At 41.6% G+C, this 15,029-nt stretch overlaps 1 protein-coding gene across 1 annotated transcript in view; it reads left to right on the plus strand.

The window, feature by feature from the left end:
- Positions 1-15,029, plus strand: part of LOC133595358 (homeobox protein cut-like 2) — a 328,330-nt gene that overhangs the window by 269,049 nt on the left and 44,252 nt on the right. Inside the window, exons 5-7 of the mRNA XM_072914271.1 lie at positions 6,500-6,640; positions 11,691-11,844; positions 12,363-12,445. Coding sequence (XP_072770372.1) covers positions 6,500-6,640; positions 11,691-11,844; positions 12,363-12,445 — 378 coding nt within the window. The remainder of the gene's footprint in view (positions 1-6,499; positions 6,641-11,690; positions 11,845-12,362; positions 12,446-15,029) is intronic.

Here is a 15,029-nt window from a genome sequence, read left to right on the forward strand (position 1 = left end):
AGGGTCGATATTCTCTCTTGATCATCTTCGGTGGCATAAGGGACGGTGTGAGCCAAGACATCCAGGGGGTTTAGCTCGCTCGTCTGCGGGAACAAACTGCCGCCATTGCTTGCCGTGCTACTGAGGTCCTTTGTCCCTGAATTGCTCACACACTCCGGCAGATTCAATGGGGGTCTGGCGGCAGATTTCTTTGACTTTATCGTTGGAAATGCATCTGCTTTGAGTGTCGCAGGATATCCACACATTCTTGCCATCTCTGTCGTAGCATAGCTTTCGTCGGTAAAGTGTGCGGAACAAACGTCCAATTTCTTGCCACTTTCGCATCTTTAGGCCACTGGTGCAACTTGAATTCGTCCCTGTTCGTGTTGTTACACCCTCCGACAACACACCGACGAGGCATGATGTCTCCAAGGTACGGAAAACAGTCGAAAAAACGGAAAATAACAGAGCTGATTTGACTCGGTGTTTGAGAAAATGGCGGATTGCTTCCCGATGCGCTCCGAGAGCGAATATTAGAAAGGCGTTTAATTCGCCAAAATTCACCCATTTAGAGTTTGGAAATCGGTTAAAAAAATATATGGTCTTTTTTCTGCAACATCAAGGTATATATTGACGCTTACATAGGTCTGGTGATAATGTTCCCCTTTAAGTTTATATCCCTTAGCTTTAAAATCGGACTCGACTTTACTCCCCTGCCGCTGATTGATGATTCCGGGCGGCGAGATAGATCCCGTTCTATAATCGTGGTGCTTTGATGAGTGAAAGTTGAAAGGATATATGGAAGGAGGACTGATAAAGTGCTTGCTTTCTGTGACGGTGGATCGATGCTTCAAGTCCTCCTGTTTGTCTTGGAAGAGGTTTTCCCCTAATAGTGATGTCCTTTGTGACTGATGCAATATCTTCACACTCGGTGCAACAATGAGAGCAGACAATGTTTGACTGTAAACGGTCCTGGGAAAAAAATAGTTTGATGAATTAAATGGTGCAAAATGTTGTTTTTTTTCTGATGAAAAAGGCGCTGCAATGCATTGCCACCATTTCAACATTGCCGTTTATTTGCCATCTGTGTGACATGTCAGTGGAGTCCGTGCCCACACGAGAGATGTGGATCCACACACGAGTCTTAAGATGCGCAAGATAAAAAGCTGCCGGAGAAAAGTTTGTGCAGCAAAGAAGCGATTTTCCTCGTCTTTTAGAGTTTTTAAGGGCGTGCGTGGCGCCTCGCCTCGCCTCGTCTTTGCCTTGTCAAGGAGCTCCCCTGAGCTCCCTTCTCTGTGCTTTGCCACTAGAAGTCACCTCCTTTGGTGTTCGGCAGGCAGGTACACAACTCTCTCTCTGAGCTGTTGAACTTTTGGGGAGGGGAAGAAAGGGAAGGCAAAGATTAAAAACAGCCGTGTGATGTGGAGTGCTGAGCTGCCTCCTGAGGATTCCTGGCATAATAATTTAAATGATCAAATGATACAGAGGAGACTTGTTAGCTGAGAAGCAGCCTCCTAGTTGGCCCCATGGGCCCCGTGCTGCCACGCATGCATTGCAAAATAGCTCCTCTGTTGTGCTAAAGAATCTTGTTTTTTTCCCCCCCCCCTTTTCTCTTTTTACAACCTTTTCAGGAGCAGACTTTTCTACACTTTGTTTAGGTGTATATTCGGCTCTTAAGACTGTCACTTTGTATCTTTGCCTTCTTTATCACGTATTAGCTCTAGAGATGTCCGACAATACCGGACTGCCGATGTTATCGGCCGATAAATGCTTTAAAATGTAATATCAGAAATGATCGGTTTCAAAAAGTAACATTTATGACTTTTTAAAAATGCAGCTCACTGCAAAAACTGAAATCTAAGTAAGATGAAATATCTCAAATAAGGGTGATATTTGCTTATTTTCTGTCTGATAAGATCATTCTTCTCACTAAGCAGATTTTATGTTAGTGTTTTACTTTTTATTAAATCAACATAAAAAACACAACCCAAAAAACCTCCCTCCCCCATTTACACTCATTCACACGAAAGGGTTGTTTCTTTCTGTTATTAATATTCTGGTTCCTACATTATATATCAATATATATCAATACAGTCTGCAAGGGATACAGTCTGTAAGCACACATAAGCTGGTCCACTAATAGTACTAACCTTTAACAGTTAATTTTACTCATTTTCATTAATTACTAGTTTTTATGTAACTGTGTTTATATTGTTTTACTTTCTTTTTTATTCAAGAAAATGTTTTTAATTTATTTATCTTGTTTTATTTTATTTATTTTTTTTTTAAAAAGGACCTTATCTTCACCATACCTGGTTGTCCAAATCAGGCATAATAATGTGTTAATTCCACGACTGTATACATCGGTATCGGTTGATATTGGTTTCGGTAATTAAAGAGTTGGACAATATCGCATACTTGCCAACCCTCCCGGATTTTCCGGTGAGACTCCCGAAATTCAGCGCCTCTCCCGAAAACCTCCCGGGACACATTTTCCCCCGAAAATCTCCCGAAATTCAGGAGGAGCTGGAGGCCACGCCCCCTCCAGCTCCATGCGGACCTGAGTGACGTGTTGACAGCCTGTTCACACGTCCGCTTTCCCACAATATAAACAGCTAATGATCGAGGGCGAGTTCTTGGTTTCTTATGTGGGTTTATTGTTAGGCAGTTTCATTAACGTCCTCCCAGCGCGGTAACAACACACAACAACAGCAGTCAAATCTTCGTCTACCGTAAAGCAGTTCGTCTGCCGTAAACAGCAATGTTGTGACACTTTTAAACAGGACAATACTGCCATCTACTGTACATGCATATGTGACCCACCCATAATGTGTCACATTTTTGTGTTGATTTATTTATTTTGTTTTGTGGTTTGAATTCGTTTTTGGAGCTGTCATTACACATTTATCAGTATTCACATTGGTCAGTAGGGGGCAGTAGGGCGTTTCTTCCCAATTGAATGCTATCACCTGCAGACCGGAAGTGTCTTGTCATTCTGATGAGCGCGACCAGAGTGTGAACAATTGAAACGTCCTGTGTGCTTTTTCTTCCTGTATAACAGGTTAGTTTTGGTGAATCAACTCACTGAATAATATCCATGTGATCTTTATAAGTTTAAGTACACATTCTGATGGTGGAGCCTAACTCTAAAGTGTTTGTGAGTTGTAGTTTGTATTTGTGAATGAATCCAGTGCACAGCTGCAGTAATCAATACAAAGAGGCGACGTGAGTGCGCAATGTTTATATAGGAACTTCTGATCCTAATTCAGACTCCCAAATTAGAGCTCCCGTTTTCTTATTGATTTTATAATGTATATTTGTATAATGTGTGTGTTCTGAAATAGTGACAGAGAATAGAACAAGGATGGACAATTCAACCCTTAACTCAACAATGAGTAGATGAGTGTTATGTGTGTGTATATGTGTAAATAAATGAACACTGAAATTCAAGTATTTCTTTTATTTATATATATATATATATATATATATATATATATATATATATATATATATATATATATATAGCTAGAATTCACTGAAAGTCAAGTATTTCTTATATATATATATATCTCAACCACGCCCCCGCCCCACCCCCGACCACGCCCCCCCACCCCCCACCTCCCGAAATCGGAGGCCTCAAGGTTGGCAAGTATGCAATATCGGAATATCGGATATCGGCAAAAAGCCATTATCGGACATTCCTAGTTTTGGTCCTAAATGATCTCAGTAAGATATTACAGCTTGTAACTGAGATTTGATGACCTATATTGAGTAAAACATGCTTGAAACTAGAATATCAACTGTTGCAAAGCTGTGTCATCAACACTCACAAGTATAAAACTACTTTTTTAAAGTAATAATTTCTTACTTCAAGCCTGGAAAAAAAAAAAAAATCATAATGACGAGCGCATATCATTATGTCAAGATAATGGCACCAGCATTTACTTAATTTAAGAATACTTTTCAACATATTGAGCAAAAAGGTCTCATTTTTCTTCTACCAAGAAAAGTGCACTTCTTATTAGTGAGAATATACTTATTTTAAGGCCAAGAAAAGCCTTAAGAGACAACACTGCTAGTGCTAGCTACAACAGCAACAACACTTCCTCATTATGCACCAATCAACTGAAACGGTGAGCGAGATGCATTCATGAACCCCCGGAATTATGAGTGCCAACAATACAACACAAGTGTAACCGAGGGTTTATATATGTCGCCTATACTGTATAAAGCTACAAAATAACCAACACGGAGGCTCCAGTTTTACACGAGGACCACTTTATTTCGTTTGTTTTCAAAACTCCGCTCCACCACAACGTGTCACCACTTCCGCTCTTAGCGCCTTCAAAATAAGAGCTCAAGGCATATACTGTATAACAGCTTATAACAGGAACTTCACATCACAAAGAGGCAAGTCCATATAAATAGGTTACACAAGAAAGTCTGTTTTTTGTTGTTGTTGTTAACATTCTCTGAGTTCTGTATTGTTGCAGGGTTTTTTTCAATAATTATGATAATTTGTTGTGGATTGTTTTCCATATTTTTGAATGTTATCGTTGTATTTATAAGTACCTAAATTATTGGTCTGCTAACTTAATTGCCACAAAATTTGGTAATAATAAAAAAGCACTGTTTTAGTTTACAAAAATGTATATTTTTTCCGTTTTTAAGCAGTGAAGTATTTGACAGAATGACCTCTGGGGCCATACTTGCCAACCCTCCCGATTTTCCCAGGAAACACCCGAATTTCAGTGCCCCTCCCGAATATCTCCCGGGGCAACCATTCTCCCGAATTTCTCCAGATTTCTACAACAATAATGGGGACGTGCCTTAAAGGCACTGCCTTTAGCGTCCTCTACAACCTGTCGTCACGTCCGCTTTTCCTCCATACAAACAGCGTGCCGGCACAGTCACATAATATATGCAGGTTTTACACACACACACACACACACAAGTGAATGCAAATCATACTTGGTCAACAGCCATACAGGTCACCAGTGACGTGCAGTCACTAGAAAATGGAAAGAAAAAAATGTAAAAAGAAAGAAAAAAAAATTAAATTGTTATATGTATCCAGTGATTATACTATAAAGTTATTTTCCATTTAACTTCACCAGTTTTAGATTATTTTTATTCAAAATCGCTGAATTTTCACATTTGCCGTTCAAATACTGAGAAGAGACGGTACGGTGAACAGCAGCCAGTTGAGGCACAATCTTTCCACGTGCAAGATTGAATCTATTTAAAAAATATATTTCATAAGAAGCCAAAAAGTGCAAAAACAATAATGTTGGTGTTGGAGGAGTTGTGAATGACTGCAGGGGCACAACATTATATACACCTGCAGACTGCAGGTGTACCTAATTCACAACTCCTCCAACACGAACATTATTGTTTTTGCACTTTTTGGCTTCTTATTAAATAATTTTTGTAACCTATTTTCATGGGCTTTCCTCTTTGTGATGTTAAGTTCCTGTTATGCGCTGTTATACAGTATATGCCTTGAGCTCTTATTTTGAAGGCGCTAAGAGCGGAAGTGATGTCACGTTGCGGAGGTTTTTGAAAGAAGGTAAATAAAGTGGTCCTCGTGTAAACTGGAGCCTCCGTGTTTGTTATTTTGTAGTTTCATACAGTATAGGCGACATTTATAAACCCTCGGTTACACTTTTTTAAATAGATTCAATCTTGCACGTGGAAAGTTTAAGTGAGGGCTTTACTTGCGGCGCATGGACTTAATTTCTAAGTAAAGGTAAGACCATAATAACGTTTTTTTTATTAAATGTGCTTTTTTGTGTGCTACAGTTTGTATGTGTAAAGTTAAAGTTAAGTTAAAGTACCAATGATTGTCACACACACACTAGGTGTAATGAAATTTGTCCTCTGCATTTGACCCATCCCCTGGTTCACCCCCTGGGAGGTGAGGGGAGCAGTGGGCAGCAGCGGCGCCGCGCCTGGGAATCATTTTTGGTGATTTAACCCCCAATTTCAACCCTTGATGCTGAGTGCCAAGCAGGGAAGAATGCTGGTATGAGCTTTTAAACATAACCCGTTAACTGCTGCCAATCAAATGGTGAATAAGATACTCTTTAGGGTTCATATGTTTGTAAATCTGACTGTGATGAAGTCAGTGCCTCACCAGCCATCAACCTCACCGCACGTCACTGCAGGTCACACTGAGGGTGGCCGTATAAACAACTTTAACACTGTTACAAATATGCGCCACACTGTGAACCCACACCAAACAAGAATGACAAACACATTTCGGGAGAACATCCACACCGTAACACAACATAAACACAACAGAACAAATACCCAGAACCCCTTACAGGACTAACACTTCCGGGGACGCTACAATATACACCCCCCGCTACCACCAAACCCCCTCCCATCTCCCGAATTCGGAGGTCTCAAGATTGGCAAGTATGTCTGGGGGTCCCCGAACAGTTTGAGAATTGCTGGTAAATGTCGCAGACCAAGTGTGAATTGAAGGTCATCTTTGTTGTTTTGTGTGCTTTCACAGATCCAGCTCCTTTACTGGAGGCCTCACACACCCTGGAGAAAAGGCTGCAGCAGCTTCAGAATTCAACCCCAGACAGTGAGAGCCTGGTACGGGAGATCAGTGTTCACTGGAGGAAACACCTGGAGTGCCTTGAAACGAGAGGTCAGGCCAGAAGCAACATTTCGATTCGTAAACTTTTTTTATTTTATTTTTTTAAATAAAATGAATCGTGATAAAACACTTTTTGCCAACATACAAAATGTTAAAATGGTAAAATCATCGGCGGTCACTTGAACGAGTATGACAATCCTCCTGGTAGGGGGGGTATCCCTTTATGGAGGATGTCTGTGCGTTATTTTGTTTAACATGGGGAGACTGGTGGCATGGAGTCCAAGACGACTGGGGACCCTTTTCTGCTGCAGCCTTCTTCGCCATCGCAGCCGTTGTGACGCTCCATAGGGTTAGCAGTAGAGATGTCCGATAATATCGGCCGATAAATGCTTTTAAATGTAATATCGGCCGATAAATGCTTTAAAATGTAATATCGGAAATTATCGGTATCGGTTTCAAAATTATCGGTATCGGTTTCAAAAAGTAAAATATATGACTTTTTAAAACGCCGCTGTGTACACGGACGTAGGGAGAAGTACAGAGCGCCAATAAACCTTTTTGGCACTGCCTTTGCGTGCCGGCCCAGTCACATAATATCTACGGCTTTTCACACACACACACAAGCGAATGCAAGGCATACTTGGTCAACAGCCATACAGGTCACACTGAGGGTGGCCGTATAAACAACTTTAACACTGTTACAAATATGCGCCACACTGTGAACCCACACCAAACTAGAATGACAAAACACATTTCGGGAGAACACCCGCACCGTAACACAACATAAACACAACAGAACAAATACCCAGAACACCTTGCAGCACTAACTCTTCCGGGACGCTACAATATACACTAGATGTCGTAATAGCAATTATTTGTATCTATGTAGATTATGCTACATATGTAAAACAATAATAAACCACATGTTAGTAAATAAGTTAGGAAAATGGGCAAACTACATAAATAACATCCTGTAATTTGATTTTGATATTATTTTTTTATCTTGATAGATTGAAAATTAACACCAATGAGTTGACTTTGATTGATTGATTGATTTAAACTTGTATTAATAGATTGCACACTACAGTACATATTCCGTACAATTGACCACTACATGGTAGCACCCCAATAAATGTTTCAACTTGTTAATCAATTCATGGTAAAATGGTAAAACGGTAAAATTCATGGTATTCATGGACTGATGAACATGATCACATAACTTATTCAGAAAGTATAAATAACAACAAATAAAGGTAGAATACAAATAACCGCAACATGTAAGTGTAAAAAAAAAAAAAACATTAATATTTGTACATTTTCAGAATGTGCTTGTTCTATTTTTAAACGAGGAAAAGAAACTGATGTTGTCTTTATTTTTAATTTATCGTGGCGTGATTTTACCAGTCCAGCCCACTTGGGAAGTAGATTTTTCTCCATGTGGCCCCCGATCTAAAATGAGTTTGACACCCCTGCCATATATGGATGAATCGGTGACGTTTTTCCTAACCGGTGACGTCGTTGGTTGTGTAAATTTCAAACGGACCGTTTAGAGCAGGCCATGGCAATTATTTGACTCGAGGGGCCAGATTTAGATAAAAACGTGTGTCTGGGGGCCGGTATATCTATTTTTAGGAACACTAATACAAAACCTCACAATAAACATTGAAAGCTAAAAACGTTATGACAGACCGCCTTAAAAAACAGAATGGAATTTGACTTTTTTTTTTTACTGAATGAGACACCCAGAATGTACATGAAAATAAAGAATGTGGGCTTTACTATATTAACTATGAAGGATAAAACATTGAATATTGACAACATATTTTACAATCAACCGAAACACAACCAAAAATGCAACAAACATAGTGAAATATGAACGCAAAGGGTAAAAAAACCCCACCTACAATCTGAGATATCTCATAGTGACCAGAGTAACTAATTAGATGACCATAGTAACTAATTAGATGACCATAGTAACTAGTATATCGTGCAGATTCCAAGCATTGAAAGACTTAGTATAGTTGAAGACATGACTGCACATCATAATGGCAGCTACACTTTCCATCTTAAACATCTAAAACAATTATTTAGGAATGTCCGGCGGGCCAGATTGAAAAGCTCAACGGGCCGCATGCGGCCCCCGGGCCTTAATTCTTCATTTGCCCAGGTCTGGTTTAGAGGAAGTATGAAGGAAGGCAAGATTATTTTATAAATATCCCTGCAATGCCTCCATGGTTTGAGTTCAAATTTTCAGGACTTATGCAGATCCCAAATACACAACAGCAGGTACCAATAGGTAAGAAAAGTTAGTTGTTTGTAATAGGGCCCCTTTAAAGGCCTACTGAAACCCACTACTACCGACCACGCAGTCTGATAGTTTATATATCAATGATGAAATCTTAACATTGCAACACATGCCAATATGGCCGGGTTAGCTTACTAAAGTGCAATTTTAAATTCCGCGCGACATATCCTGCTGAAAACGTCTCGGTATGATGACGTCGGCGCGTGACGTCACGGATTGTAGAGGACATTTTGGGCCAGCTATTAAGTCGTCTGTTTTCATCGCAAAATTCCACAGTATTCTGGACATCTGTGTCGGTGAATCTTTTGCAATTTGTTCAATGAACAATGGAGACAGCAAAGAAGAAAGCTGTAGGTGGGAAGCGGTGTATTGCGGTCGGCTGCAGCAACACAAGCACAGCCACACTGTGAAAGGGTGTTTCATTGTTTACATTCCCGAAAGATGACAGTCAAGCTTTACCATTGGCCTGTGGAGAACTGGGACAACAGAGACTCTTACCAGGAGGACTTTGAGTTGGATACGCAAACACGGTACCGTGAGTTTCAGTCAATCAGCTGCGTAGCTGCGGCTTCTAAACATTTGATCGCTTGCCCGTACGTCCGTGCCGCTATGTGCATGTCACGTACGTAACTTTGGGGAAATATATGTGCTGTATGAACTTTGGGGAGGTGAACGGTACTTTGGGCTGTGGGATTGAGTGTTTTGTGCGGGTGTTTGATTTATATTGGCGGGTTATATGGACGGGAGGGGGGAGGTGTTTGTTATGCGGGATTAATTTGTGGCATATTAAATATAAGCCTGGTTGTGTTGTGGCTAATAGAGTATATATATATATATGTCTTGTGTTTATTTACTGTTTTAGTCATTCCCAGCTGAATATCAGGTCCCACCCGCCTCTCACAGCATCTTCCCTATCTGAATCGCTCCCACTGCCCTTTAGTCCTTCACTCTCACTTTCCTCATCCACAAATCTTTCATCCTCGCTCAAATTAATGTGGAAATCGTCGCTTTCTCGGTCCGAATCGCTCTCGCTGCTGGTGGCCATGATTGTAAACAATGTGCATATATGAGGAGCTCCACAACCTGTGACGTCACGCTACTCGTCTGCTACTTCCGGTACACAGCCGGTGTTTCATTGTTTACATTCCCGAAAGATGACAGTCAAGCTTTACCATTGGCCTGTGGAGAACTGAGACAACAGAGACTCTTACCAGGAGGACTTTGAGTTGGATACGCAGACGCGGTACCGTGATTTTCAGTCAATCAGCTGCGTAGCTGCGGCTTCCAAACATTTGATCGCTTGCCCGTACGTGCGTGCCGCTATGTGCATGTCACGTACGTAACTTTGGGGAAATATATGTGCTGTATGAGCTTTGGGGAGGTGAACGGTACTTTGGGCTGTGGGATTGAGTGTTTTGTGCGGGTGTTTGATTTATATTGGCGGGTTATATGGACGGGAGGGGGGAGGTGTTTGTTATGCGGGATTCATTTGTGGCATATTGAATATAAGCCTGGTTGTGTTGTGGCTAATAGAGTATATATATGTCTTGTGTTTATTTACTGTTTTAGTCATTCCCAGCTGAATATCAGGTCTCACCCGCCTCTCACAGCATCTTCCCTATCTGAATCGCTCCCACTGCCCTCTCACTTTCCTCATCCACGAATCTTTCATCCTCGCTCAAATTAATAGGGAAATCGTCGCTTTCTCGGTCCGAATCGCTCTCGCTGCTGGTGGCCATGATTGTAAACAATGTGCATATATGAGGAGCTCCACAACCTGTGACGTCACGCTACTCGTCTGCTACTTCCGGTACACAGCCGGTGTTTCATTGTTTACATTCCCGAAAGATGACAGTCAAGCTTTACCATTGGCCTGTGGAGAACTGAGACAACAGAGACTCTTACCAGGAGGACTTTGAGTTGGATATGCAGACGCGGTACCGTGCGTTTCAGTCAATCAGCTGCGTAGCTGTGGCTTCTAAACATTTGATCGCTTGCCCGTACGTCCGTGCCGCTATGTGCATGTAACGTACGTAACTTTGGGGAAATACATGTGCTGTATGAACTTTGGGGACGTGAACAGTACTTTGGGCTGTGGGATTGAGTGTGTTGTGCGGGTGTTTGATTTATATTGGCGGGTTATATGGACGGGAGGGGGGAGGTGTTTGTTATGCGGGATTAATTTGTGGCATATTAAATATAAGCCTGGTTGTGTTGTGGCTAATAGAGTATATATATGTCTTGTGTTTATTTACTGTTTTAGTCATTCCCAGCTGAATATCAGGTCTCACCCGCCTCTCACAGCATCTTCCCTATCTGAATCGCTCCCACTGCCCTCTAGTCCTTCACTCTCACTTTCCTCATCCACGAATCTTTCATCCTCGCTCAAATTAATGGGGAAATCGTCGCTTTCTCGGTCCGAATCGCTCTCGCTGCTGGTGGCCATGATTGTAAACAATGTGCAGATGTGAGGAGCTCCACAACCTGTGACGTCACGCTACTCGTCTGCTACTTCCGGTACAGGCAAGGCTTTTTTTATCATCGACCAAAAGTTGCGAACTTTATCGTCGATGTTCTCTACTAAATCCTTTCAGCAAAAATATGGCAACATCGCGAAATGATCAAGTATGACACATAGAATGGACCTGCTATCCCCGTTTAAATAAGAAAATCGCATTTCAGTAGGCCTTTAAAACCCCTAATAAACTGAAATACACCTGTGGTTACTCTTATTTAACAGGTTGGAGGACATTAGTAAAAAGTAACTCTTTTCTTCACATTTCTTCATCCCCACAGGACCCACTAACAACGGTCCTGCGCACCCAACAGAGACTGGGGACCCCTCAAGGTCGAGATCTCCATCTTCCCACATGACCCCCAACAGCATGCCGGCTGCAGGAGCCCCAGGCTCTCCACAGGAGATCTACCAGGACCAAACTGAGGGACAAGGGTGAGAGCCTAATATGTCTTTTGCTGATTCACACACAAAAACATCAATGATGTCCTAAAGCAGGCGTGTCCAAACTTTTTACATAAACAAATACAGACTGTGGTACCACTTTGATATATTTTGTACATACTGTGGCTAAAACCAATCCAATGTTTGTAAGTTATCTAAAGAAAACATCAACATCTTAGTTTTGGTGATAATAACAACACATTTTTGCTTGGCCTGTAGTAGTTTCTTTTTCACAGTAATGGAATGAATGGTTCCTGCTTGGGAACTTAAAGAGAATTGCATTCCCACTGAGACTGAAATCCAGAGTACAGCTCATCTCTGAATTACACACTGAATGTGTAAGGAAATTATTTTTCAACGGCTCTCTCAAAATGATTGAACAGCACTTAAATGTATTTTTGGATGTAAACCCTGCTCTTCAGTGGCACTGCCCTGGGATGATCATGTTCCCATGCTGAGACGTGGAGTTGTAAAGGATATTGTGTACAACTGACACTTTTCTCTCTCAGCGAGGAGGAGAATGCTGGTGTTAGTTTGGCTGACAATGACAAACTGTCCGAGGCGGAGGAGAAAATCAAGGTTCTGAATTCATGTGAGTAGTTGAAGCGCAGACATATGCTTTTTTATGTTTGTATCAAACATAAATATTATATGTGGATATTATGTGTACAACATCAGCTCTGTTTAAGTATGTCCTTACTGTAAACTAAAACTAACTAGTCATTCAGATAAAAAATAAATACACCCAACAGCTGCAACATTGCAATGCAGGGGATGCCAACCCATTGATCCTGATCGACTAGACGATCTTTGGGACTTCACTGGTCGATTTCCAAGTTTAAGGAAAAATAAATGTATTATGACATCAGTGTCTTACACTCCCACAGAGTTACCAACAGACCTGCGACAGGCACCCATTTTACCCAATGAATGAAAATATATATATATATATATATATATATATATATATATATATATATATATATATATATATATATATACACACACATATATGTATATGTATACATATATATGTGTGTATATATATATATGTGTATATATACTGTATATGTATATATATATGTGTATGTATATATGTGTGTGTATATATATGTGTGTGTGTATATTAGAGATGCGCGGATAGGCAATTATTTCATCCGCAACCGCGTCAGAAAGTCGTCAACCATCCGCCATCCACCCGATGTAACGTTTGATCAGAACTACACCCGCCCACCATCCGCCCGTTGTTATATATCTAATATTAATAAAAAAAAATAAAAAAAGGGTGAAAACTACGCGAATTGCACCTTGTGCAGACAAGATTTTTCGATCGGACACGGAGGAATTAGCGATGTAAAAGACCACGTTGGGACAAAAAAACACAAGTCTAATGCCGTTGCTAGCGATACAAGTGGAAAACTTTCAACGTTTTTCGTCGCCCAAACAGATTCTTTGGATGTGATAAATGCCGAAGTTTTATTTACGGAGGCAATAATTGAGCATGGACTTCCAATCGCACTGGCTGATCACATGGGACAGTTAATAATGTAATGCAACCTTTAAAAATCATTACGCGGTGATCGCGATCCCAAAAATAAACTTTTCTTGCATGATAATGTCCAGAAAAATTCGCTTTATATTACTATAGAGTCCTTTTAACGAATGAGTTTGATGGTTTATCACAAACCTTAAATGAAAGAAGTCCTTTGTTCTCCTGCACCATGCATGCGCAATCCTGTCGGCTGTATTTCACAGCACGACATACTGTAAAAAGTGTTTATACTGTTTATACTTTCAATTAACAAATTGAAGTCTTGTGAAAGGTTGACAGGATAACTGGCATTAACTGTCAAAATAATTTCAAACTATTGAAGTTAGCTTACAGAATAAACATGTCAATCAACCCATATGATTTTTGCTGTAATATTTTTGTTTTGAAAAGTCACTGTGACTGATAGAAAAGTGATGGTTTTAGCAACATTTTAACCTGTCTGAATGCTAATAGTCATTTTGCGTCGGGGGGCGAAGCCCTGAACCCTCCACCAGGACTTTGTCCTGGACCTACCGGGGCCTGCGGCCCTTGGACCCTGGCTACTAGGTTTTTCTGATTTAAAAGTTGGCAGGTATGGTGAGGTTATAAAGCTTTTGCCTGTTAAAGAAAGGAGAATGATCCAATGCACAGACATTCGCGTGCCACGCTGTCACGACCCAGACGCACACCAGTGCGCAATCATATGGGAGCCGCGCTGAGCGCACCTCCAAGCGCGTCTCGCTGCCGGCGACAGCCAGGTATGGGCCCACGCTCCAGCGCCATCCATTTTCAGGGCTAGTTGATTCGGCAGGTGGGTTGTTACACACTCCTTAGCGGGTTCCAACTTCCATGGCCACCGTCCTGCTCTCTATATCAACCAGGGTGAGCCCCACCCCTTTCATGAGCGCACTACGCGCGGAGTGACCCCTGTTACGCGCCCCCGGCAACAGGGGTGGCAAGCAGGTAAGCTGCGCGGGCGGAGCGCGCGGAGTGACCCATGTTACGAGCCCCCGGCCACGGGGGTGGCGGGCAGGTAAGCTGCTTACCTGCTGTGCGTGACGCCGGCCGCGGCGAAAGCGGACGAGGCGGGGTGTCGGTGCGGTGGGCGCGGTAGTGACCCTGGACGTGCGTCGGGCCCTTCTCGCGGATCGCCTCAGCTACGGCTCCCGGTGGGGCCCTCTCGGGGGAAGGGGCCTCGGTCCCGGACCCCGGCGAGGCGTCCCTTCTCCGCTCCGTAAAAGTGTCCATCTCTTTTCTTTTTTTTTCTTCTGTTGTGGCATATGCAGCAGGTGCCTGCTCGTTTTTCGTATGTGGGTAACAACATTTAACTATGTATATATATTTCAAAATTGGTTTAACTGCCACCCGCAAAAAAAAAAAAAAAAAAAAAAATTAATCCGCCCGACCCGACCCGCGAGCGGATAAAATCTTAGTTTTTTTAATTTCATCCGCCCGATCCGCGGATAATCCGCGGACTCCGCGGTTGTGTCCGCAAACCGCGCATCTCTAGTGTATATATATATGTGTGTATATGTTTATGTATATATATGTATATATATATATATATATATGTATATATATATATATATATATATGTATATATATATATATATATATACATATATGTATTAATATGTATGTGTGT

The sequence above is a fragment of the Nerophis lumbriciformis genome, linkage group LG12 (genome assembly GCF_033978685.3).
Source record: "Nerophis lumbriciformis linkage group LG12, RoL_Nlum_v2.1, whole genome shotgun sequence".
Taxonomy (NCBI): Eukaryota; Metazoa; Chordata; class Actinopteri; order Syngnathiformes; family Syngnathidae; genus Nerophis; species Nerophis lumbriciformis.